General features: G+C 41.5%; 1 protein-coding gene across 6 annotated transcripts in view; it reads left to right on the forward strand.

Annotated features, from left to right (window-relative positions):
* Positions 1-22,933: 22,933 nt before the first annotated feature.
* SMARCAD1 (SNF2 related chromatin remodeling ATPase with DExD box 1) overlaps positions 22,934-27,406 on the forward strand; it is a 78,599-nt gene continuing 74,126 nt past the window's right edge. Inside the window, exons 1-2 of one of the 6 annotated variants that reach the window (XM_073340708.1) lie at positions 22,934-22,999; positions 24,290-24,537. In XM_073340708.1, coding sequence (XP_073196809.1) covers positions 24,318-24,537 — 220 coding nt within the window. In that variant the 5' untranslated portion in view covers positions 22,934-22,999; positions 24,290-24,317. The other 5 variants (XM_073340713.1, XM_073340712.1, XM_073340711.1 and 2 more) reach the window with 5 other exon arrangements.

Here is a 27,406-nt window from a genome sequence, read left to right on the forward strand (position 1 = left end):
CTCAATAAACTTAGAAGTAGGAAAGTTACTTGTTTCCTTTAGTATAAATCAAGCTCAGGGCACAGTCCCCTGCTCCATTCTCAGAACTTGAAAATAACTGAGCAACTTTCTCTACACTTATTATTTATTGTTTTGTTAAAACGGCAATTGAAAACTTAGGTGAGCCTGGAGAAGGAGTTACTTATAGAACTGTTCCTGAAGTAGTAATAATAAAAAATAAAATGTTTTCCAAAGTTGGCCTTTTGAAAAGTGTTTGCCTACTTTAAATATCTTGTCTATTGTTTTATTCCTTTAGATGAAATCTTACTTCGTAAATATTCTGTGTAAGTATACAGATATTTTACAATGACAGTAGCAATGCACAGTTAAATCCTAGCTACTGCAAACTTGCCTCACACTGTAATTTAACTGTTGCTATGTAGGATAGACTAATTAGACTCATTTCCATCCCAAATAACTTGTGTGAGCATGCCTCATTTACCACTTACTGTGATACATGAATAAAGAAATGTCTCTATCTACCAAGGATCTGCCCGGTGTAAAACAGCTGCTATCTGATAGGTTTGAGAAGAAAATGTCCCTGTGTTTTTCCCTGACAGCAGTACCAGTGGCTGATTTTATAGGGTTTTATTGTCCTGAAAAGTACAACTTTTAAAATTTTCCAGTTGACTTGTTTGAAGCTTATCATGTCATTGCACTTATGCAAGATCATTGTATGAGGACAAAATAGTAAGTTTTTAGAATCTTGTTAGCTATTCAGGTACTACAGTGATGAGCACAGTGGATGATTAGCGCCATTAACATTTTATGGGGCTAGATGCTAATGGGTCAGATAAGGATACCTTAGTGGCGTAGAGTTGTACTCCCCCGACCCCTAGCCTCCAGTGTAGGATGTGTCTCAAGGGGAAGGTATGTGACCAGAGCACTGCCGCATTCCAGTGATTCCCTAGCGGGAAAAAGACCCTGTTGGGGATCACTGTTAGCCAATGCAAATTGGGGAAACTCAGAGAGAAACTGCTCTAACTTGTGCCAGGAGTTGAACTGACCGTGGCCTACAGCCATATTTGTCCCTCTCCCACTCAGGTCCTTCACCAAGAGCAGCTTGTCCAGACCTGAGGATCAAGCTCATAGTCTATAAAAGATTCCAAAGATTTTCACAAACTGTATACTGCTGTGTAGAGCACGACAGCCACTCCTAAGCAGGAGGACAGCTACTATCTAGTATGCAGCACAACACTAGAGACAGACATAGTTTCGCCAGTGACACTGAGATAAACCTGCTACTCTTTAAAGAGTTATGGGATCTTTAATGTCCATTCAGAGCAAACACAACTGGACTCATTTGAAATACATGAAATACATGTAAACTGCATGGTTCTCAATTTATCCACCATAAAAAGATTAAGGGCTGATTCAACCCCAGTGGATCTGACTGTGGTTCTAGAGATGCTAGATATTGTGAAATTGACACTTTGATGATTAATCCATCCTCTTGGGATGTAGCATAGGTCAGGGAATCGGCAATATTATTAAAGAAAGTTACAAGCAGAAAAATCTAAAATGATACAGTTTAGAGGACTAGATGGCCAAGGGGAATGGTAATGAGATGGAGCTTTTCACCTCTATTAACAGCGCTCCAATGAGTAGTGCATCTGATTATCACAACTGAAAATCAGACCTCGGGTGTCTAAAGTGGGGTATGCAAAGTTAAGAGCCACTTCAGAAAAGTTGGTTGCCTGTTCCTTTTGAATAAAGCTAGGGAACATACTAAACAAGTTTTATTACATTACCAAATAGGAAGAGAATAATTTATATTTGGATATAGTCCAAATATGAATACAGTAAACTGAACTTTGTTCTCCTATGAAAGCTACTGTCATTATTTTCCAGTAGTTATCTTTGTTGAGATTTAATTACATTAACTCTATCATAAATCCATAGTACTCCTTGAAAAAGGCTTACAATAAAAGATTCCATTCTGAAGTCAAGAAAGCCCTTTACAATGTGCATACAGACATTTTATGCATAGTTATCAAAATTAGAAGAAAATAAACCTACCAATTTGCCAGTAGCCACTTACATTGCCTTTCCTACAGTTAATATTAATGAACACTGTGGACACAAATTTGTCTTTGACATATTAAGCAATTTTACTAAACAAACCTTTACACAATGTGATTTCAACAACTAGCAGTGCCATCTTCAGAGCTTGTGATGTGGTCATTGTGTTGCCTTTTCTTCTCCTAGTTCTCCCATACTAAAGCAGTTGTGGCTATTTGTAAGAGCTATCCCTAAACATCAAGATATAAGCTCTAGTTTCTATGATTATTTTTCGCATCTTGTTGATGCTGAATTGGTGTCTACACCTGGCTTCTTTTTATTACCTCAATGCACTTCTGGTTGCTAAATGTGGCGTCCAGTTTGCCTATGAATTTCAATCCCAAAAGGTCTGGATTATCTCACCTATCAAGATGGTTTTGTTAATTGCCCACTTGTCACCCTTTTTTGTATGAAGGATTCAGCAAGGGTTATAATATACATCAAATTCACCTTCATACAATGATGTACCCCAAATATCTAATGATAGTCATTTATGGTACGACTGATGGGCTTGGGAGGGAGAGGGGGATTATGTGCAATATAATTTGTCAAATTGAAGAGATGATGGCATCTAGTGTACTCTTGGTAGCTGTTTCTTTAATGATCAGTGAGTGGTGACTGGTAAGTTAATGCTTATAACAATTTTGTCCATGGTTCATTTTTAAATAAATCCATTTTGCATTTAAGCCAAATATTTTTCTTAGGCAAGACAATGACTGCAGAAATATGCTTAGTTCCATTTGTTGGAAACTATCCCTTTGGGTAGTTTTCTCAGATTTTAGAATGACTTGCTAATACAGGATCAGATTCTGCTACCTCTACTCAAGCTGAATACCACCTGTAGCAGCTTTTTGAAGTTCAAGCATACGGGACTACTCAACTTGAGTTAGAGCATCAGAATGGGACTCCTAAGAGAGTCAGAATGCTGGGCCATCAGTTAATTCCATCTGCTGTCATAGCCACAAATATGTCATAGCTTAGATTGGTTTCAGAACTCAGAAACCATTTGACTTCTGACTTTGATGTGGCTTTCTTGGTTGTGGTATAGGCCTGAACTGAAGAGACTGATGCCAAAGTGGAGCCTTTTGTTTACTCTTTGGCATTGGGTAGAAAAAGGGAATAGAACACTAAATTCATCACATTACTTACAGTAAAACTTCCATATTAGCACAAAGCCATACTCTGATATCCTTACTTACCTTGAGTAATACCTCACTTCTCATGAAATTTAATGGCACTCGTCACAGAGTAAGATGCCAATCAACATGAGTATAACCACAATCTGGCCCTCAAAGGGAAGTATTCAGAGTGTTAATCAGCCTCTCTCTCACATTCTACTAAACCCTGATCTGAAGATTTTAAAACACATATTTTTCACAATATAATGTTACATTAAATTTGCCATTTTTTTTACCTGCTACCTTCATTACCTGATGAATGATGATCAGAATTTATAGACCACTTGCTTATGATGTCACCGGCAGCACAGAAAGCAAACTGAGAAAGCAATGTGGTAGCTGCTCACCTCTGCTTGCTTGCAGGGTAAAGAGACCAAGTCCCACTGAAGTCAGTCACAAACCTCATTAATGCCCCATTACATTCAATGGGAATTTGCTCGTTAGACATAGAAAATACTCAGTCCTTTCAGTTGATTAAACCCCCATTTTCAAACTTTTCCAAATTTATTTGGCCTTTTCTGATTTGAACTTTGAGATTTAAAGGTCAAATCCAGGTCCCAATAAAATAAGAGGATTTTGTCATTATCCTCAATGGGGTCAGGATTTTCACTAAGCACCTGATTGAAATCCCAGTGAAGTTAGGGGAAAGATTGCTCTGCATAAAGCTTTCCAAAAGCCAACAAAACTGCTCTGCTCTGTAAAGGAAGTCTGGCATCTAGTGGACATTCAGCTGTTCTATCATGATACCTCTGTTTAGTAGGGAAAATGTGGCCCATTTATATATGCCAGAAAATCTATAGTAGTATTTCAAATTTGATTTTCAGATTTAAATTGAATGTGCCAGATCTGAATACAACTGCCTAAGAGTGACATTTTAGCTCCAGCTGGTGGTAAAAATTAATGTTAAATTTTAAATGAAACAGGTGTCCATTGCAATCAGTAGGAAATTCAGTTCTCTGTTTAATTACTTTAGAAACTTCTGAGGATAAGTGCAAGAATCTTGATAAATCACTTATGCGTTGGAAATACTTTAGAATTTTTTATTTTTTAAAAAGGTTGTATTCCAAGTTTTCTCAGTATTTCAAAGAAATCAAGGAACTCCTTCTTGTTTTCCGCAACACCAGTTTTATCCGGGAATACAAATATTTGGTAAAACAATAGTAGAAATTAAACAGTTTGAGGATTCTTGTATAACTGATTAGAAAGAGAAGAACATAGATTTATTTACATTATTTTAAAAAATATTATAGGAAGGAATCAGATCCTTCTAATTTTACATAGAACATGTTTTTAATGAGATCTAAAATATAGTGTTACATTTGCCACCACCAAGATCACTATATTGAGATTAGAGTTAGATCACAAAAATTTTTCTTTTTAATTACGTTCTGAATGTAATGCATAAAAAAACAATCTTTTCTTTACATAATTTCATATTTAACTAATCTACATTACTTTTTTGTTAGGTTTCTTTTTCTTTTCTTCGCTCTGAGGTTATTGGAAGAGGGATGGAAGTAGATGCTACACTCCTTAAGTAGTTCACATAGATTTGCTGTGACCAGTTAGAGCAATATTCTTTTACACTTAGGTTGAAAACAATAAACTACTAATGGAGTGAGGTACTACTGGGTATGAGTAAGGGAGGAAGAATTTGCCCCTTAGAATATCTAAACTACTTCAATATATTTATGAAGGAAGTTAACTTTTTATTTAAAATAATTCTTTTAAAATGTTAGAATAAGTTAGAATTAATTCATTTTCTGCAGCTAATTAAGTCCGCATGCTGTTATAGTCCTTGAAAGACCTTGTAAACTAAGAGAGAAGGTGACTTTTTAATAAAACCAGTTTAAGGTGAAGTTTAGGGTCGTAAGTGTGAATGGTATGAATCTTAAATAGTTTTCTCCCCCTAGTGGACATGAACACACATTTTTTTTAAAAACCAGCCATAGTTCCTGATGGTATTCTTCTTCAGGCAATTGACTCACTGACTTCTGTGGGTGTAGAAGTGCCCATAATTTGGCATGTAAGTCCATCCTTATTACAAATTGTTCTAGAAGACTTTCTCAGGTTAGAACTGAGGAAATTAATGTAGCAGTGTTGGAATGTTTCTAATGCAGGTAAGGTAGTTGCATTTAGCTTGATTTTTGCATATGTATCAGCGCATCTCAAATTATAAATTCCTTATCTTTCAATTTTTACAAATATTCACAAAAAGGACAATGGCATAAGATTATCTGTTTAATTATTCTATGCCTTGATAAAGAAGAAAATAAATGCTTGCTTCCCTTCTTATAAACGAAAACTGAAATGTCAAACATCTTAGACTTGACAAAATGATTGTCTAGAAACTATGCTGTTGGCATAGCTGTGAAGTAGAAAAATAATCTGCAACAGTATTAGGAGGGAATATTTTGAATATGTACCTTTCACCTTTTGCAATACAAGCAACACAATATATTTACTTGTAATTTTCCAGAAAATTAAATCTGCAGTCTCAGAATAAATAGCATAACACTGGTTATGATAAATATTTGTTTTCATCCCAAAGGGATTTGGGAAAACCCAACCCAACATCAAATATGAAGCTGTTAATGGCATCTCCATTCTTAAAAAAACAAAAACCCAAACAAAACCCTGTTAATGTAACATTACAAGCTTCACAGTTAAAATGACAAAGACAGAAATTACAAAAACTACAGAGACTGATTCTCAATTATATTAAGGTCTCTTTATGCCTTTTTAACTGACTGGGGTGGAAGTAAACCTGTGAGAATACTTCCTTTGCAGGGGGCCTCACCAGCTAGCCAACCCTGCTCCTAGCCTTCGTTGTAGGTGACATGTTGGGGGGGCTGTGGCTGGAACGCAGTAACTTTCTGCTTTCCATGGCCTATTGTGGTCCATAAGAGGCAGAAAAATGTAAGTTGGAACACACTTGAACTCCTTACTGACTCCAGGAGCTGGGCAGACTTCCAGCAAGGCTCAGAATACAGAGAATACGAAAGGGCTTATACTGCCTTTGCCCTCTTACGCCCCGGATCTTGTCTCATATGCAAGAATCAAGGAACTGAAGATTGGGAGTCAAGTTCTTAAAGCAACATTAATTTACAGCTCACATTGCACATATATTTTATATTCCTCTTTTTCTTTACAAAATGTGGTGTTTCATATATTAAGCTGACAGGGTGTGCAACTTGTTCAATATATATTTTTGTTTTGTATTTCGGAAAAACACATGATGTAGTCATATATTAGGTTGATAACACTTTTTCCATTCCTCTAGTATCTTTGGAGGATGTCAAGCAAAAGCTATTAAAATTATACCTTTTTACACCAGCAGGTTCAGGTAATTTGCATACAAGAGTTTTAAAAGAGCTGGCTGAGGAGCTTGCTGGACCAATAATGTTGATTTTTCAATAAATCTTGGAGTACTAGGTAAGTTGCAGAAGACCGGAAGAAACCTAATGTTGTACCAGTATTTAAAAAGCATAAATGAGATGATTTGGGTAATTATAGGCCGGTCAGTCTGACATAAATCCCAGGACAGATAATGGAGCAGCAGACATAAGATTCAATTAATAAAAAACTAAAGGATGGTAATATAATTGTCAATCAAGACATGCTTATGGAAAATGAATCCTGTCAAATTAATGTGATATTTTTATGAGAATACAAGTTTGATTGAAAAAGGTAACAATGTTGATGACCTACATTTAGACTTCTGTAAGGCATTTGACTTGGTTCCACATGACATTTTGATTAAAAAACTAGAGAATGATATAAAATTTAACATGGCAGATATTAAATGGATTAAAAGCTGGCTAACTGATAAATCTCAAAATTGTAACTTGTACTTGTAACTTGTAATGAGGAATCATTATCAAGAGGGTATGTTTCTAGTGAGGCACTGAAGGAATTGGTTCTTGGCCTGACACTATTTAACAATTTTATCAATGACCTAGAAGAAAATATGAAATTATTACTGATAAAGTTTGCAGATGACGCACAAATTGGGAAAGTGGTAAATAATGAAGAGGACAGGTCACTGATTCAGAGTGATGTGGCTTGCTTGGTAAACTGGATGCAAGCAAACAATATAGGATTTTAATATGGCTAAATGTATACATCTAGGAACTAGAAGGCAGGCTATACTTACAAAATGTGGGACTCTATCCAGGGAGGCAGTGAATCTGACAAAGATTTGAGTCATAATGGATAATCAGCTGAACATGAGTTCCCAGTGCAATGCTGTGGCCAAAAGGGCTAATGTGATCCTTGGAATCATAAACAGGGAAAACTCAAGTAGGAACAGAGAGGTTATTTTACCTCTGTATTTGGCACTGGTGCTACCACTGCTGGAATACTGTGTCCAATTCTAACGTCCTTAATTCAAGAAGGATGTTGATAAATTAGGGTACAGAGGAGAGCTACGAGAATGATTAAAGGATTGGAAAACGTGCCTTTTGTGATAGACTCAAGGAGCTCAATCTATTTATTTTATCAAAGAGATGGTTAAGGGGTGACTTGATTAGTCTATGAATAGCTACATGGGGAAACAAACATTTAATAATGAGCTCTTCAGTGTAGCAGAAAAAGGTATAACATGATCCAATAATTGGAAGTTGAAGCTAGACAAAATCAGAATGAAACTAAAGTGTAAATTTTTAACAGTGAGGGTAATTGACCATTGGAAAAAAATTACCAAGGATCCTGGTGGATTCTCCATCACTGGCAATATTTCAGTCAGGATTGGATGTTTTTCTAAAAAAAATCTGGTCTAGGAATTATTTTGGAAAAGTCCAATGGCCTGTGTTTCTTCAGGAAATGAGACTAGATGACCACAATGATTCCTTCTAGTCTTAGAATATGAGTCGATGAAAATGTTGATGCGTGTAATTACTTTAACTTGCATTTCCTGATCCTTTTGAATTTTAACTATGCAGTTTAAAGTTGTTCTTAATATAAATCCTGTTAGTCTCCTTACATGGTATAACCTAAGGGAGGTCTAAGTAAAGGAAATCTCCAAGAGGTTCACCTTGAAGTAATCCTGCTGAATTGTTCTGCTGAAATGGTGGGGTTGTGAAAACATGTATGCTGTTTCTTTCAACTGTGACAGAAGACCGGGTATGAGAAAGGAGGGTAAGAAATGCTACAACAGAGCAGAGACACACACACAAGCTTGAGGATAATACTGTTTTACTTCTAATACTGAACCAGGAACTTTACTAGTATGACTCTTTCTGTGGTACTTTACCATTGTTACATGACAGATTTTGCATCTCTTTAACAGGTGACTAGATAGCAAGTGTGAAAAATCAGGGTGGGAGCTGGGGTTAATAGGCACCTATATAAGACAAAGCCCTGAATATAGGGACTGTCCCCATAAAATTGGCACATCTGGTCACCCTGAACAGGTAACAGGGCTGGCCCACGCATCCAGAAAAAAACATTTGGGTGGATGTCACCTGCATCTAAGTTAGTACCGTGTCCCCAAAATTCCAGTCTCCTTCCTGTCTGGAAGTAGAAGTCCATTGCAAATGCATAAAACTGTTCCCAAGATACTTTTTTGAAGAGGATTTCTACCACACACTGGAGCTGCGGAAATGGCATTGGTAATTATATCATATTTCTATACACTACAGTCATGCCACCTGATCTCCCTGGAGCTGCAACTAGCATGTTCCCGCCATGTGGGTGACCAGGCCTGAAGCACACCATGGTGTGAAGGAAGCAGTAAAACACTGCTGTGGTGATCTTCCTTCCACACAGAAGGATTGAAAGCCATGTTTTCAGGACCTCCTTTATACTAATTTCCTGGGGTTTGTTTTTTTCCCCCTTTCCTCTTTTTAAAAACAACAATGATGACAACAACAATCATCTGAATTGACTTATAAAAGTATTTTAAACCATCCCAGTTAAGGTTGGTTGACAAAGGAAGGTCTGTAACATAAAAAGAAAGAGTGCATATTCCTGACCCCAGTTTCTGTGTAACTCAGAACATTACATCACACTTCTGTCTTACTTCTTGAACATTAATAATATGTTGTAGAAGATCTGTGATTGCTATTTGCTTAGGGCCACACTTCACCGTTGGCAGCGTGCGCTACTCCCACTGAAGTCAAAGCCAGTCTATCCCCACCAGCAAGGTGACATGTTAGAAATGGAAGGACAAAGTATTACGGGAATATTTTTTAAAAAATTAAAAACTTGTGCAAATGCATTAATAAAGTTTGGGAAAGTAGTTACACAACAATTTATGCTGAAAATGCAAGGGAATATTTAAAGACACAGTTGCTCCCCTGTTCATTTCTACTCTTGTCATGTTGGTGCACAATAGTTTTTGAAAAATTGAAAGACAGAATCAAACACTATATCTCGGAGGCTATATTCAATCCAGCATAGCGCTAAAGTACACGTTAAGCATGTGATTAGCTCTCTTGAAATGGGACTACTCATCTGCTTAAAGTTCAGCATGTATTTTAATTCTTTGCTGGATTGTAGCCCAAATCCCATGGTGACCTCCCTTTCAGAAGCTTCTTGAAAAACTGACTCTGGCCAAGATTTTCAAAAGTGACTCGTGATTATGAGTATTTCCCTTCTTGGGCCCTTAAGAGGGTCGGTGTGCAGCAATTTCTGAAAATCAGGCTCCTTTAAGGTGCTGGAGATGCAAAAACGAGGCACCTCAAATCACTAGTCATTTGGGAAAATCTTGGTCTCTCAAGTTAACTAGCTGTTTGTAAAGTACTGTTGTTCGATTTATTTTACTATATTTTTTTCAGTCATCAACTATGACCTCTAGATACTAGTACCTTGTACAAAGAAACAACACACAAAGGGAGGAACTTGTTTTCTCACCCAGTTTAAACTATCTGCAGGGGAATTATATCTAACCGACAAACTATTAACATATACTGGCTGGCTGTTCAGACATGTTTAACTTTGGGCATTCGTATTTATATATTTATTTATTACTGGATGGTGGGCCAAATCCCAGGCTGCAATGGAAGAACATTCAGGAGGAAGAGATGCAGAAAGGTGACTTGACATCTTTGTGAGCTTCCAATCTTGAGGCTGTTGGAATGCCAATACTGTCCCTTCTTAAAAAAGAGCAGCCCTGACCCACTGTTCGAGCAGACAGCGATCAGCTGGGTGTGAGCCATGACCTTATCCCTATTTTTCCAGCTAAATCCCCTTTCCAACAGCTAGAGGTTGGTATAGGAACAGCCATGGCAGTTGTTTGCCATCGAAGGATCCCCTATAATAAAAGGAAACTTCCAATGCGCCAAGTTGTCGATGTACTGGAGAATCAGACCCATTGCTTGAAATACGTTCTCCTAGAATAATCTTTAAAATGTAATGTACAATATGGTCTTTTTTGGCAATTTATTATTAGTCTTCTGTTTCTTATCGATCATGAACATAATGAGTTAATGTCAGTGGTAGTATAAATGAGAATAAATGTTGTTAGTGCATTTATGCTTCTTTTGGTTGTCAGACCAGTGTTTATGCATAACATATTTGAGGCTCAATTAATTTTTGGTGAAACTCCACTTCATTAAATGGAGATACATCAGTGATTAATTTGGCTCATTAAATCCTATGTAAACAGTAGCTACTGTTTGCTCTTTTAAAAAATAATTTGTCCACACTAATTTTAAGTATTTAGAATCCAAAATATGTTTCTCATCAAATCATGGAAATGTTAAGGGACAGCAAATATTGAGTTTAACCAACCGGGCTTGAAAATGCTTCGGATCTGTCTAAAGATATAGTCTGAAGCCCTGATTCTCCAATGAACTGCTGTGCTCACTTACAGCTTATTGCAGAACCAGCGACTAAAATATGAAACATGATGGAAATATTGTTTAATTGTTCTAGTCAGGTTGATATTTTAGCCTCAAATGGATGTGCTTAGTGTTGAACACGTATTGTTGGGGAAGAGTAGATATGAAAGACTTCTGGCACATACTATTTTAAGACATATTTCATTAAGATAAACTTTCCATCAATCAACTTGTTAGGCTAGTTCAGACTAGTAAACACTTTTTTTTTTTTATTATTTTTAAGAACATGAGGGGAAAAGTCAGATGTATTTTTACTGGGTGTGGTTCAGTAGGTAAGTAGAAAGACCGAGGCATTGCTTTTTGTTGGCAGTGCACACAATAAAAGCACTAGTTCAACACTTACTGAAAGCAGCAAGTTTATTTTTTCACGAGATTGGATCCATCATTTAAACAATGACTCTGGTATTGTTGCTACATACAGTATAATTACTTGAAGGCATATATATATATATATAATATATACACACACACACACGCAGAGAATTTCTTAAAGGAAGATTCCAATGATTTTGAATCAAACTCTACATATTTCTAAAAAGGAACATCTTATTTGTTTTCATCAATGGAAAATATTCTATAAGAAATAGCTGTTTGATACAGAAATAGTGAAATTCTGCCAATAGACTGGACTTTAGTCCATGGGATAAATTTCCCTTAATTAGACGTGGTGGCAATTCCTGCTTTCAGGAATAGACAGATAGGTCAAGGGCCTAAAATTGGGTTTGCATGCCCAATCCAGAGTTGCATGCCCAATTCCCCACAGTTTCGCACAAACAAATTCCCACATTGGGACTTATCTGTCACAATATTTAATATTTATATATTACAATCCCATGCAGTATTTTGGGGGGGACCACTGTACTGTAATTTTTAATGGCTTATGTTTTATAGAGTAGAACACAATGTGAGAGGGTTACCCCGGTTCCTACAGAAACTAAAAACAGGAGGACTGTGAACAATTTCAGAGAAGCACCACTCTCTGGGGTGGCTAGCATATACAGATTCAAGCTGGGTTTTCCAAAGATTAAGGGACAAAATAAGCACTTGGAATCTATAAAGGCTAAATTGAAATGGGATCATTTTGAGGGAGCAAACAGATGGGACATTCTGTCCAAGGGGAGGGTCCAATCCTGCTGAAGAATTTGAATGATTTTGGACTACTAGGGCCACTAGGACTGATGGGCAATTTCTGGTACATTGATTAGTAAGCATTTAGTTACTTCTGTTGGTTTTTTTTAATGTTTTCTCTCATGCTTTTGCTCTTAAAATAAATGTGCTCTGATGAAAAATAGCTATGTGGTAACTTGTAACTGCTGGCAATACACTGTTTGTAGCCCTCAGAGAAAGCAATGTATAGGGTCTGGTCTTTATGCAGATTGGCTTGCTGGAGATGTCAATATGTAGCAGGTGGCTGTGTGGCCTTAAAACGCCTCGTCAGAAGGGAGAGAGATGTGGGTCTCCATCTAAGAATGATGACTGCTGGGAGCCTGAAACCTTAAGTGGATGCCTTACAGGGATCAAGGACGGGGAGACCAGGTGCAGTTACCTTGAAACTATGATGTGCGCCTTATTAACGAATATCAGCTGCTTTTTTTTTTTTTTTAATTGAGGACAGATTCTGTTTTCTCCAATCACTGCAGGCTACTGTGGCAGCATGTAGGGGCTGTTCACGTGCCACAACTGGCCAAAGAAGAATTTCCCTGATGCGCAAACAGCATTGCTGCATTTTCTGCAAGCCCTACTGTACACCAGGACAAGACAAGGCAGGCCTGTAATGCATGATGCTATAAGGATTCTGGCCTGCACTGCAGCCTTTTGGCTGCCTAAGACCAGCTGCCATACATTATTTGGGGTGCTCTTTTGGCCTCCTAAGTTGCCCAGAATCTAGAGAGAGAAAGTGTCACATAAGCTATATTTCTGATCCCCTCTTCTAGAGATGCAGCACAGAATCAGAATTGTGAATTTCATCTGGGAGCGGAAATCTATGTGGCCTATGCAGAAGCCACTCAGTACCGAGCAGGGTTCACCCAAATAAAGGTTGTGTAACAAAAGTGACTTTGTAATTATTATAACTTTGTTTCCTCTGTTCTAACCCTTAAACTTTGCTAATAGATCTGCTTATCACCAGCACCAGGTCCCATTTTATGAGGCAAAGTTGATGTATCAGGTAACAGAAGAAATGCACTGTGCTGTCTCAAATAGAGCTTACTTTTTGGTTGTATTTCCTGTCATCTAAAATAAGTAATTCAGAATGAAAAACATTGATATTCTGTGGATATGGAGAAGCATAACCGACTGAATCTGCCAACAGTTTTTAGAAAACTTCAGCTTTTGTCTTCCAAAGAAATTACTGTAAATGCATAGTCTTGCAAAAATCCAAATTACACTGTAAAATTTAAAATATAGTTTACTTTAGGAGAATGTCTGGTGTTTGTAATAGTATTAATTTTTATATCTTCTTGTCCAGCTGCTAGACACTGATAGAATCACACATGTAGGCCCCTGGGACTACTCATATAGGCCCCTGGGACTACTTAAAGTTAAGAATGTGCATGACTGTTTGAAGAATTAGGGCCATATGTGGTAAAGAGCAGTGATGCACATAGGGCTTTATTCTGCTCCCATTCAAATAAATGGAGAAACTCCCACTTGCTTTAGTGCTGCAGAATCAAGTTCATATATGTTGCACACATGAGTCCTGATTCTGAAAGCTGCTGAGCTTCCATTCTGAGAGTGGAGAGTACTTTAAACCTTGCAAGATTAGATTCTCCAGGTCCAATCCTACTTCCTTTGACATCAATGGCATGTGCAGGAATGTAGACCCACGAGTGGTGACCTGTCACAATCTATATTTTCATGAGAAATTAAGTGATCTGCCAAAGATCCGGGGTGGGAAGCTTGCTGCCACGGGGTGGGATCGACACATTTGGGGAAGCCGGGTTTGTACTACTGAGCTAAAAATAGCTGTGCAGACATTGTGGCTTGGGTTCTGAAGCCTAGGAGTGGGGCTGAGCTTCAGGGTCTGAGCTCCAGCCCAAGCCACAACTTCTAAGTGCTGTCTACACAGTTCTTTTGAGTGTCGTAGTGTGAGCTCTGAAAGCTCAAGTCTGTTGACTTGGGCTGGGAGGCTCGATTCTGCAGATTATACCCAGAGGGCAAGTCAGTATCCAAGTAAGAATTAGAGGTCATGAGTTCCTGGCTGCTCATTCTGTGATCAAACACTAGATCACATTGTTTCAAAAATCGAAATGAGAATGAACCTCAGCATCAGGGCCGGCTCTGGTTTTTTTGCCACCCCAAGCTCCGAGAGTGCAAGTGCCCAAGCAAAAAAAGAATGCCACCCCTGGAATTGTGCCACCCCAAGCACGTGCTTGCTTTGCTGGTGCCCAGAGCCGGTCCTGCTTAGCATGCAAAATCTAATGAAAATAAAATAAATAGTATTTGAAAAGATACTGCCAACTTGAAATCTAGTCAATTATTAAAACTTAAGTTCAATGTAATTTCAGATACTGCCACAACTCCTGAGATCTTCTGACAATTTGGAGGGCAGGGGGTATTAAAATCAAACTTTTGTATGTTTTTGCTAAAGATGCATGAAAGCAACAGCAGAAACTAACTATAATTCAGAAGAAAAGATTGAAATGCAGACACAGGGTTCTGTCAAATGCACAAATGAAATAAAATTGAGAAAATAAGAGAAATATATGTACGTTCTCTAATCTTCCTTTATACTAATCTTAGATGTTTGAAACAATAGTAGGTACAAGAATTTTCGAAAAAGTTTGATTTTTTTTTAAAGTTTTCAAAACCGTGACTCTTTAAATAGTCACACAATTCCTAGAATAACACATTCCGAGTAAACAGGAACTGCTTTATGTACTTGATAGTGTGAAGGTCTGTCACTGCAAGAATATCTTCAGACAAAAAAATGGGAATAATTTAAAATATCCATATTGTGTTCTCAAACCAGTTCTATCCTCTTGTTCTTCCCCAAAGGGTTTTCCTTTCTATCATCTCCTGAATAGAACACACTGTCTATTCAACAGACAATAAAAAAAGGAACAAACTCTTGAGTAAGAAAGAAAGGAGACAGCTCTGGGACAGTTCCGACCTGAGGCCTTACTCAGTAATCACCGTGCAGCTCACACATCAAAACAGTTTGGATATTCATGAATTAAGGTATGGTGAGGTTGCTACAGCAACATCATGTACAACGTGTGACTCCCATCACTTGTCCAACTGCAGATGTGTGAGCTAGTTTAAACATTTTATTAGATTTCCTTTTTTATTTACAATCAAGTACAAACCCATCTGCAGTTGACAGCTTGTCTTGGTGCACACAATTTATAACAAACCAGAAACACCTCCCACTAATGCTATACAATATTCGGGGGCAGGCCCCAACAGATATGCTGTGAGAGTCTCTGTCAAAGACCCTGTTGATTTTACACCACAATGCTAACTGCAGTATAATGGTTTCAAACTGGAATTAACTAATCTTTATTCTCACTCTCTTACAGCATTATATCGTATTATGGTATATGTGTGCTAATATTCATTGAAATTACAGGATTTAGAGAAGATGTGAATCAAAGTCAAAAGAATGATAATTGGAAGAAAATAGACTCATCGGCAGTAGTTATGGACACTTTCTTTTCAGTCATTAAGTGATAAGCAGCACTTTCATCAATAACTTTCACTTTTTAATTTCAAAAGTACATTACAGAATTAAGTGGGAATTTTTTCTATGACTGGACAAATATTAACGTCTATTAGGAATCTATTAAAATCGGTCCTGCTTCCACTGCAGTCAGTGTTTGAACGCCCATTTATTTCAGTGGGAGCAGAATCTAGTCTATCTGAATATCACTTACTTTTAGATATTCTTTTGCCATTTTTTTCTTTCAATGTGTCAATCCCCTACCCTCCAGAATACCCACAAATCCATTTTAAAACTTTAACTAGTGATTAGGGACTAGATATTTCAGTGAGGGATGTTCTAGAAAATAAATCAATAGATCAGATATATCCTGCCAATCTTCCTTCAGTTGCCCTCTCAAAATCCACTTCTTTCACAAAATCTTTCTACATGGCGCTCCCCACAAACTATTTATCAGTGCCATATTCATTTTATATTGTGTTGTATATCATTGTTTTCTGAGTTGGATTGGTCCTGAAGGAAGGACCTTGTATTTGTGTTTCTGCAATGGGGGCAGCTGAAATGATACTGAAAAGAGTTTTCACTATAAATGTAGGCAGTAACAAACTCAATTCAGCACAATTTCGCTGGCATGCTTTCCGAAATGGTGTTGAAGATTATTTGTTCCTATTTACACCTCTTTTCAGCAATGTTTCAGCTGCACCGATTTTCTATCATGGATAAATTTCCTAGTATAAACAATTCTACCAGTAATGATGATCAGTAACCACACCTCCATATCAGAAGGATGGGTCCTATATTAACTTTCTGATGGTTTTCTGAACCATCTCCTCAGTCCTGAAAACAATTTATTATGCCTGTCTGTGTTACTATCTCAGCAACATAACCATAACTTAGTAAAAAAAAAAAATACAGTGTAGAGATCCAAGATAGTATGTAAGACATTTCTGTGTATAAGTAGATTTTTCTCAATTCCATGCTGTTTACATTTGGAATTAACATTTTTTCCTTATGTGAAATCTTACAACTCCTCTGCAAGAATTCACCCTTAGTACTGCAGTCCCTAGAATCTACGTCCTCGTAACAGCAGCAGATAGCAAGCTATTTGTCTTCCATTAAGCGCAGGCTGCCTAGCTGGTATCATTAACATCTCAAACTGAAGTTTTGCCAGCCTTGCTTGCCAAGAATTCACAAAAGGTATAATGATGATGATGAATACTTAGCAATTATAGTCTTTACAAGTTCAAAGTACTGTAAAAACATTAACTAATCTACTGCATGATTTTTCTAAGCTACTGCTAACTGCTGGTGTTACAAAATTTTGTAAGCTCAAACATGTTTAGTGTTGTTGGGTCTCTGTAATGTTTTTCTTTTTGCCACTTGGTTTAATCCTTGCATTTTTACTCTTTTCTTAGCTTTCTCCACTAGGTTCCAAAATCCTGTCATCTTTTTCCAGAGCTTCAGACCTCCATGGGTGGCACAGTCTACCTCATTGAGTCAAAACTATGGAATTCTCTGTGTTTGGCTGCTGGGATACCTAAATGTTTCTTCTAAAATCTCACTCAACTTCCTATATACTTCAACTTCCCTTACCTACTGCTCTCTTGCAACTGCCTGCTTGTCTTCCCTTCTTCAACTTCTCACTTTTTCTTCGCCTCTATTTTATTTCATTCTATTCTGTGTTTACACTGTGGTCATCACCATAGCACCTGATCACTTTCCAGTAGCGCATTAAGTAATATGACTAACATTTGTCATGTGTGTGTTCTCTCATCCTTTCCCTAGGGACAGAAATTGGTGCAGTGAACTGCTGTGGAATTTTTAAAATATTTTTTACACACCCACCCACCCCTATATGTTTGTTAGAGAAGGCAAAGTCAGAGAAATGCCTCTTGCACTTACAGTGGAAGAAGGTGTGGTTAGGTTTGTTCTGGCCTTACTCCCTATGGGAGTTGGTTCCACAGCCTTTGGCTAGCCCCTGAGAAAGTTCTGTCTCCTGCGCAGATGTGCTTCACTCTTTTGAGAGTTCCACTGTGCCAGAGGAGCAAAGTTGTTGACCACAGCAGGAGTGGTGGAAGTACCCTAAAAGTGTGTGAATGGGTCTACAGATGCCTGAATTGTGCCCCCCCCCATGCCGCACTATCTTTAAAATGGGGGGCATGGTCCCCCCCACCCCACCCATTCCAACACCCCTGGAGCACAGTCTTCATTCTGGAACATTATTTGATCTTTTAGATATCCTGAGTGCCATGGAGGCCTGAGAGATGAGACCTTTTAATTTGATTCATAACCTAGGGGAAACTGAGGTAGAGAGCAAATGATGGCTTTGATGTGTTTGTGATGGCCAGTGTTGCTGAGGAGACGCGCTGCAGCATTCGCTACTGCTGGGAATTTCCTAACCGCTGAAGGCTTGCATAGGTATACTGCATTGCTGGAGGCCAGCCAAGAAGTGACAAAGCCATCATTAATGAGCTCAGCTCATCATTTTGCTATGATGGGATGGAGTCTCCTAGACAACTAGCAATTATAGAAAGTGTTACTTGCAGATGCTGCTATGTGAGAGCTTAGTGTCAGTGAGGAATCCAGGAGCACTCTGACGCTATGGATTGAATTGACCAGTTGGGATATGTACAGTGTTTACCCTTTTTTGCAGGTTGTTTTCATTAAAAGGAGAGATTGATGATGGGCTCAGGGTTTTTTATGCAATTCTGTTTAACAAAAAATGTACACAACATCCACTCCCCCTGAACACAGTAGGAATCGAACAGGAAGCAGTTTCTTTGCTCACAGTTCTAAGCCTCTTTCCAGACAGCAATCTACTCCAAAAGCTCCCCCTCTCCATTTTCTCTGAAAGCTGCACTGTTAGTGCATCTTACTGTGTGCTTGGCTTTCTCCTGCCTTCCTTGACTGCTTCTTTTCAGCACACACAGGATATATCTATACTTCAAAGACAAACCTGTAGCACCAAGTCTCAGAGCTCAGGTCTATTGCTTTGGGCTTGGGCTTGTAGGGCTAAAGATAGCAGTGTAGATGTTCCTGCTCAGGCTGGAGCTGGAGTTTTAAAGCCTAACCTTGCAGGTTTTCAGAGCCTGGGCTCCAGCTTGAGCAGGAATGTCTATGCTGCTATTTTTAATCCCGCCACTCAAGTCTCATAAACCTGAGTCAATTGATCTGGACTCTGAAACAGTTCTGTGGGTATTTTGTTACAGCGTAGACATTTCCACAGCTTCACCAAAATATGACCTAACCCCCTGCATTTGCACTCAGCCCTCAGTGATGGCCCTCTGCCTACATAAATCAGCTTTGACTAGCTTGGCATGTGGTCTGTGTTTTGGGCATTCCAAAAGATTCAGCTATCTTATTCCAAAAAGTTCAAGTGCTGCTTATGTTTATCTTGAATGTAGGATGGCTATCCTGCCCAACAAGCTTCAGTGAGGCTTCACCCAACCTCATATTATAACATTACCTTCAACCAAAGGAGACTGTACTGTGGTTGCACACTCTTTGTGCATTCTTTGACCATCTGCAAAATTTCTCTCTTGCTTAGGTTCAGTTTCAACCAAGTGTTTATCATGAGCTGATTTCACCTAAGCACTGGCCCATCTTAGTGACAGTGGTGAAGGATAGATAGTACTGGGTTTCAGCTGCATATTGCTGGCATCTGAGTTCATGTTGTCTGACATATTGTTGGAACATATTAAAGAAGTTCTGTAGATCTCCACTCAAGCCAAGCTTTCCCCATGCCTCCAGTCAGTCCTTTTTACTCCTTCACTTGAGCGGATGATGGAAGTGGTGATTGGAGCACGACAGAATAGTATGTTTGAGATTTAAGGTATATTTGGTGAGGGTGGGTTCACTTACACTACAAGCACATCTGTAGTTTAGGCCGTGTCTACACCCGAGAGCTTACAGTGTTGGATCACATTAAAGAAGTTCTGTATCTATGATTAAAATCACAAACTAGTTTGATTCCCCACAGTTTAAATTCCAGGGTATTACTAATTAAGAGGTCTCTTGGTTTTTGGTACTGTTTCTCTCCCTCTATGTGTGAAACTTGCAAGCTGCTAATTGTGTTAGTACATTCTAAGACAGAGTCTGTTCTCAAAGCAATTCTCTGTAACAACAACTACTCACACAGAGAGAGACTCAAAGCAATACTCTAACAACAGAAACAGCACCCAGAGACTCCCCGCCCTTTCGCTGTATTCATCTCACTTTGTTAACAACTGTGATTAGAAGAGAGAGAGAGCATGTATGTGGATGGATGCTTGGTGTGGATAATAACTGAACAATCAGGGAGGTGTCAGCCTAAGAATCCAGTGTCCATCCGCCGAAGAAGGCGTCAAGTGGAAATAACCAGAGGACCCCCCAGAGGGCAGACTGGAATCCACCCAACAGCCTCAAGAATGGGAGAACCAAAGAACAAGATAACATCTTGCAGCACGGAGCCGTCAGGAACGTGCCATCTGCTGACTGATTCAGCAACAGCATGAGGAAGCAGTTCCCATAGACTGGCATAGGAAGAAATTCCGATAAAAATGGACTCTAGGAAGTGAGAACTTTGGGGTCTGATTCCGCAAACCAACTTCCAAAAGCATCAGATGAGCATCTGACAAGGCCCTGCTCCCTCTTCATGTCCAGGCCACCTAGCCAGTGGCTTGGCATGAGCAACTCTAAGGCTGGTAACTATGATAACCTTGCAGAACTTGTGTGTGTGTGTGAGAATGTATGAATAAATATGAAATTGAATGGAATATTATAGCTATAACTAACTGCTTACTATGATTCTTTCTGTATTCACAATAAATGTAGCATTTTGCCCTTTCCCCTTTAATAAGATCCTGCTGGTTTTTATTTTACTGGTATAACAATATGCACTTAGCGGATGCATGTAGATGTCGATGGATTGTGTGTCTCTGGTCATATTCATTATGGGACTCCACAGGTGAAGGGTCTAATAATGGAGGTGCAGTTTCCCATCCCTACTCATTGGGAGCATTCCTCCAAAAAGGACTCAAATCACTGTAGCTTACAGCCTCAGACCTCTGCCACTTCTCTCAGGAAAGAGAGCCGTATCTTATATGGTCGACAGCATTCAATGCTTCAGATGTATCCAGGATCGGGAAAATTGATGTCTATCCTGTATCGGTTGTCAGCAGGAGATCATCCATTAATGACCCTAAAGCAGTTTCAATTCCAACCACCGTCCCATTTTCAACTTCCAATCACACTCTTCCTTGATCAGCTAATTCCTTACTCTCTCCTAGCCTGTGCTACATTTTAACTTTCCTGTCCTCCATCTTCCTCCTACCTATTACCCACAGCTGTCTCTGTTTTTCAGATCTCTATTTCCATTTCCAGTCTCTTCTTTGCCTCTAACCGACCTAATTTCTCCAGCATATCTCATCCCTCTTCAGACAATAACCTCAAAGCATTCCTATATTGACATCCTCTGAAAGTTGCCAAATATCCTTGCCATAAACCCTGAACTACCTATTATCCTATCATATGCCTTTTCTGCAAACTTGTCCTGCCTGTGTTTTATATACTCCCTCCAGGCCACATCTGTCCTTGTTCACTGTTAGTTAGTTATACTCAAGACCTACCTGAGGCAAGCTCCTGTTTTAACTCATCTCTTTTGTCTATCTTAGATATTACCAAAGCCTTGTTTTGGAGACTCTAATCCTTTATGGACACCTCCTTCGGCCTATGTCAATTGGGAGAAAGTACTGAGAGGTTGGGAGGAAGCATATTGCTTGCAGATGTTGTCTGGTACTGTGGCCAATCCCTCTTGCAACAGCGTGGCAGGCCAGGTGTCCTGAATGCATTTCTGTAGTTGTACAGGGATGGGATAGAAGAAGAAATTGCAGCATGTTTTTCAGGCATGGAATTTGCTAGTGAAACAATGGGTGTTGTACAGGGCAGGCATTTTAAAGATTCTGTCACTTAGGAAGACCCCTTCCCTCTTTACTCCTAATGTTGCAATGAGAAGGTTCCATGACAGTTGGGGAGTTCCAGTTGTCTCCTTCTGACTGACTAACCTCATTGTTTATTTAGCACCAACAATGTGGAGTAAAAAAGACAAAGCTAACAGTAGTGCCAAAGGAGGGAGAAGAGCTGCTGTCATAAGGCCCCAGGGAGGACCAGAAAAAGACATATTATGATGTAGTCAGAAGTATCTAGTTTCAGGGGGTTAGTTAATTTTGTTTCCTCCATACAAATATAAAAGAAAGGAGTATGTTTGCACTTTTGTATTAAAAAAAAAAAAAAGCAGTGGAGGAATTATGGGTCATGGATGGGCCCCAGCACAGTTCCAATTTTCCAACTGCTCCATGCCCAGTGCCCTTAGGATCACCAGTTGTCGACCAGAACATGCGATCGAAAAAGGCAGCTGGCATCTCCAGTTGGCACAGTGGCCTGGGGCATTAAAAGCCCAGGTGCCGCTGCAGCGGGGCTAAGGCAGGTTCATCCCTACCTGAGCTAGGGCACCACGCTGTGCCCTGGAAATGACGAGCTGGTCTGGCTCCTTGGGAGGGGGGTTATGGGGTTCCAGATGTTGTCCCCACCCTGGGCACTGGCTTCACACTTCCATTGGCTGGGAACTCCTTGCCCCAGCCCTGAACCCCCACCCCTGACATCCCTGGCCCTAGCTCAGAGCCCATGTCCCCTCCTGCACCACAACCATGACCCCCTCCAGAGCTCCCTTTTGCAGAGCAGAGCCTGTACCCCCAGCCCAGGGCCCTCATCCCCCTGCCCCAGCTCCTGCCTCCCACTCTCTGAACCCCTCATCTGTGGCCCCACCCCAGTGCCTCACCCCCCTGCCCCAACTCCTGCCTCCCACTCCCTGAACCCCTCATTTGTGTCCTCACCCCCCTGCCCCAACTCCTGCCTCCCACTCCCTGAACCCCTCATCTGTGGCCCCACCCCAGGGCCCTCACCCTCTTCTGCACCACACCCCCCCTGCCTCAACCCGCAGCCCCCTCCCACATTCCAAATCCCTTGGCCCCACCCCCAGCCTGAAGCCCCCTCCTGTACCCTGGAGCCTGCACCCCCCTTTAGAGCCCCCCCAGGCCCCTGCCCGAGCCCGGTGCAAGGGAACGAGGGCGGGGGAGAGCCAGCCAGGGAAGGAGGGAGGGAGGGAGAAGGCAGGGCGTGGGGGGAAGGGGCGGGGCGAGGCGAGGCGGCTGGGTTTGGTGCCCAGAGGAAGCTGGCAAGCCGCGGTGAGCGTCTCCGCAGCCCCGCGGGGCACAGGGACACGCGGTTGTCACGTTGCTCACGTGCGGCCGGCAGAGCTTGGGCCGTGCCTGAGGCAGGGAGCGGGGGTTGGAAGTTCACCAGTTGAGTAGGTGGGAGAGGAGGGGGTAAGTGGGCCCCTGGCAGAGCGAGCAGGGGTGAGGGCCCGAGGAACGGGTCGGGCAATTCTCCGTGGCCCAAGCACCCGGGGGATGAGGCAGGACCTCAGCCAAGCCCTTGCTCTTCCGTTAACCCCTGATCCGTACGCTGCCACCTGCAGCCAGCGCTCCGCGGCCCGCGCTGCTGCTCGCACGACGCGGGCTTTGGCTGGAGGGGGAGCAGCGCAGGGCTCCCGCACGGCGGGTTGCCGGGGGGAGGGGTTAGTTTTTCCTGCCCCAGGGGCTGGCGCCGGCGCCGCTCTGCGGGGGAAGCTCACTCCCCTCCCGCCGCCACCCAGGAGCAGCGCCGGGGCCGCGCTGCGGGCTGGACACGGTCCCCGGGAGGCCGGCGGAGGCCCGCCCTTGAAGGGGCGGGGTGGGTGGTGCGCTGTGGCGCGCGCGCGCGCGCTCCAGAGGCCGGCAGGCGAAGGGGCTGCTGGGAAGCGGTGAAGTCGTCATGAAGCAGCGCGCCGCTGTCGCCGCCCTCTGACGCCACCGCCGCGCTCTGCCTCCGAAAAGGCTCCTCTGCCGCCGCTGCCCCCCCCCCCCCCGCCCCCGCCCTGGTGGGTACCTGGAGAGGCCGCGGCGGGGGCGCTGCTGGTGCCTCTGCACCCGCGTTCGCCGGGGCAGGGTTATCCGGGCCTCGGCGGGCTGAGCCGCTTCCAGTTTCCGCTTCATCCCCCTCCCCTTCCCCGCCTGCATCATCGGTCCCTCCTCGCCCGCCTCCTTTTTGTCTTTGTCAGCCAGGTGGCTCTGCCCGGGTGAGACAGGTGCGGGCTGGGGGCGTTGGATGGGGACCTCTCCTGGCCTCTCGGGGAGCGGATTGGGGGTCGGGAGGGGATGGACTGGACTCCCGCTTCGCCTTTCCTTGTGTAATATATTACATTGCCCCCTCCACATGGGCTTGTTTTCTCCTTGTCTCCGGGCCAAGGCCTGTCCCGGGCCATGCTGGGTGGAGGGCAGGGCGAACAACCCGTCGGTTTTTTTCTTCTGTAGCAGTTTCTGTGTCTGTTCGTTTGTTGTCTTCATGCCTTTTGGTTTTGAGTAAGCCATGGGTGATTGTCTTCCCTCCTTTCTCCCACAGAGACTGCAGAATTAATCCTGTCTCCTCTCTTGCAGACAGCAGCAGGAGCTATAGGCTGAGATTATGAGTCTGTTTAATCTGGACCGCTTTCGCTTTGAGAAGAAGTCTAAAAAAGTGGAACAGGAAAATCCACCTCCTTCTCTTCCCATAGCTGAGCTAGCAGCTGCTCCTTCTGCTGCAGCAGACAGTGTTGCTGCTGCTGCTGGTGGCGGTGGTGATGATGAGGTTACAGATGACAGCAGCAGGCCAGATACTCCAACATCAGATGTGACCGAGAAAACTGGTGAGTCATGTGTTAGATTTGTGTCTCGCACAAACACGTTGATAATGTTTTTATAAGAGTAAAGCATCTGCCCCCTTACAGCTTTTCTTCAGAACTCCCCCTTTCCAAATACCACTATTCCATGATAACTGCCTTCAAAGCATCAGACTCTGCCATAACATTTTCTTCTATAAAAGTGAATAGAGGGCTGAATCAGGATTTAAAAGGTCAGGCTTGGAGCTTGCTGAGAACCAGTAATAAAGTGTTTCATTGACTAAGGCTAACCCGAAGCCTGACAATTTTTAAAACATGTTGCCCTTCCTTTTGTATAAACATTTCCATTGTAACTGAAAGCATTTTTATATTTAACATTGTACACACACACACTCTCTCTCTCTCTCTCCCTCCTATCTACCACTCAAGGAAAGTATCCTTGAACCTCCAAAAACCAGAGGATGTGATATCCCCTATATACATCACTATGCAGATCTAACTTATCTATGGAGTACCTTTAATACTACAGTGATGTGTGCTGTACAAACCCTTAATCTCTCTGCTGTTCAGTTACCACCCTCTGCCCATCACATAGTCTTTTTCAACATCATCCATCAGCACCCCCATGCAACTTGGCATGCAGCCTTTCCATGATGTCAGTGCATCAACGTTGATGACTTTTCCTGTGCTTTTAGTCCTCTCTTCCCTTGTTCCTTTGATATGGTTGATTCTCTCTCCATGTTTGACACTCCTCTTCCATCAAATGCTCTGCGTTGCCTACTTCCAGCTTTGGCTCCCGCCAGTACCAGCTTCCTGCCCTTGCAGAAATCTTATGCTGAGGGTAATTTCCTCCAGTACATATCTGTTCTCTCTTTCTTCACTTCTGTCAGCTTCCTAGTTAAACAGCTGTACTTCTCCAATGTAATTGAATCCCAGCTGCCTTTTTATCACCTTTAATTCACTCCTCAAACAGTTCTGTCCTCCTGCATTCACTTTTCCACACAGGATCTCACTGATTTCTTGGATGAGAAAATGGACAAAATATGGTGTGAGTTCCTCTTTTTCTTACAACTCTTTCCTCCATCTCTGCTATTACTGATACAGAAGTTTCTATTCTGCTCACCTCCTCTAACCCCTCCACTTGCCACAGTGATGCACCTTCCCTTGTGCCAACTCTCATTCTCTCTTACTCTTTTCCATAAACTCTCACTCTTCTAAGGCTTTTCACCTTACTACATAAGCATTTTGTAGCCTTGTCATCTTAAAACCCACCCTTTACCCCACTTGCACCAGCAACTGCTGCCCCATTTCCCTTTTTCTTTTAATTTCTAAGCTAATTTAATATGGTATTTACAGCTGCTGTCTGGAATTCCTCTCTTCAGTTTCCATCCTAGACCCTTTTCAATCTGGCTTCTACACCTTGCATTTCACTACAACCACTCTTGTCAAAGTGTCGAATGACATCTTCCTAACCAAAGCTCAGAACTAATACTCCATCCTTAATCTCCTTTATCTGTCAGCTGCCTTTAACAGTCTACCATGCTCTTATTTTTCTTGAAATCTTGTCCTCCTTTGGCTTCTAGGGTTGTGTCTCTCTTGGTTCTCTTTCCTCTGTTTCAGTCACTCCTTCAGACTTCTTTGGAGCTCTTAAACTCCCCCCCCCCCCCCCCCCCCCCCCCCCCCCCCCCCCCGCTTCTGAGTCCTTCCCGTTTCCTTCTTTGTGGATGATCACACCAAGCTTACCTGTTGCTCGGGCTTCTAACTTGGGTGTTGTCTTTGATTAGGATTTCTTTCCAGGTCCTCACATCCAGGCTAGGTCTAAATCTTGCCTAGTATTTCTTTATAACATTGCTATAATACTGCTGTGCCTATCCATACACAACAGCTAAAATTCTTATCCAAGCACTTACCTCGTATCTTGAATACGACAGAATCCTTTTCGCTGGCCTTGACTATTGTCTTGCTTATATCTATTCAGAATACTGCTGCAAAATATTTTTCCTAGTCCATTGATTTGACACGTCACTCCTCTCTTTGCATCCCTCTGTTGCTTCCCTGTTATCTGTTGCATCAAAACATAAGCCACTTGTCTTCACTCTCAAAGCCCTTTATAACCTATCTCCATTCTACTTACCCTCTCTCGTTCGTTCGCTGTTAAAGTTGACTCCTCCCCCTCGTGAATCAATGATGTCAGCCTTCATTGCCCATTCCTTACCTTTTCAAACAACCACGTTTGTGATTTTTCCCATGCTGCACTTCCGATTTGGGAGGAGTTCTCTGTAGGCATCTAGAAAATTATTCTATTACCTTCCTTCAGTATCCTCCATTGCCATGATTCCTACAAAAAAAAACTTTAACTGCTAGGCTGCTGGCCTAGCACACTGCCTAATGTGCTGACCAATATTGTCTCATTGTATCCTTGTACTCCCTATCAGTCTGTTAGTCTATCTGTTATCTTAGGCTTGGGGCAGGTCTGCACTTAAAACGCTCTTCGGCACAGTAGCGCTTTAATGAAAACACTCTGTACCGATGGGAGAGCTCTTGCCCGTCGGTGTAGTTAATCTACCTCCGGGACAGGTGGTAACTATGTCAGTGGGAGAAGCTTTCCCATCCACATAGCACTGCCTATGCTGGCACTTAGGTCAGCATAACTACATTGTTCACAGGTGTGGATTGTGCAAATCCCTGAGTGATGTAGTTATACTGAAAGTAATTTGGGAGTGGAGACCTGGCCTCAGATGGTAAATTCTGTGGGGCTGGATTGTCTTTTTGTTCTGTGTTTGTACATGATCCATGACTAGGGATTCCGTGTGCTGTAGGGGGTGGTAAGAATGTAAGCTTTGAGCGGTGGCCCAGAGAATAGTTTATCTGATCGGGTTGCCAACTTCATTTCTAT

The sequence above is a fragment of the Lepidochelys kempii genome, chromosome 4 (genome assembly GCF_965140265.1).
Source record: "Lepidochelys kempii isolate rLepKem1 chromosome 4, rLepKem1.hap2, whole genome shotgun sequence".
Lineage (NCBI taxonomy): Eukaryota > Metazoa > Chordata > Testudines > Cheloniidae > Lepidochelys > Lepidochelys kempii.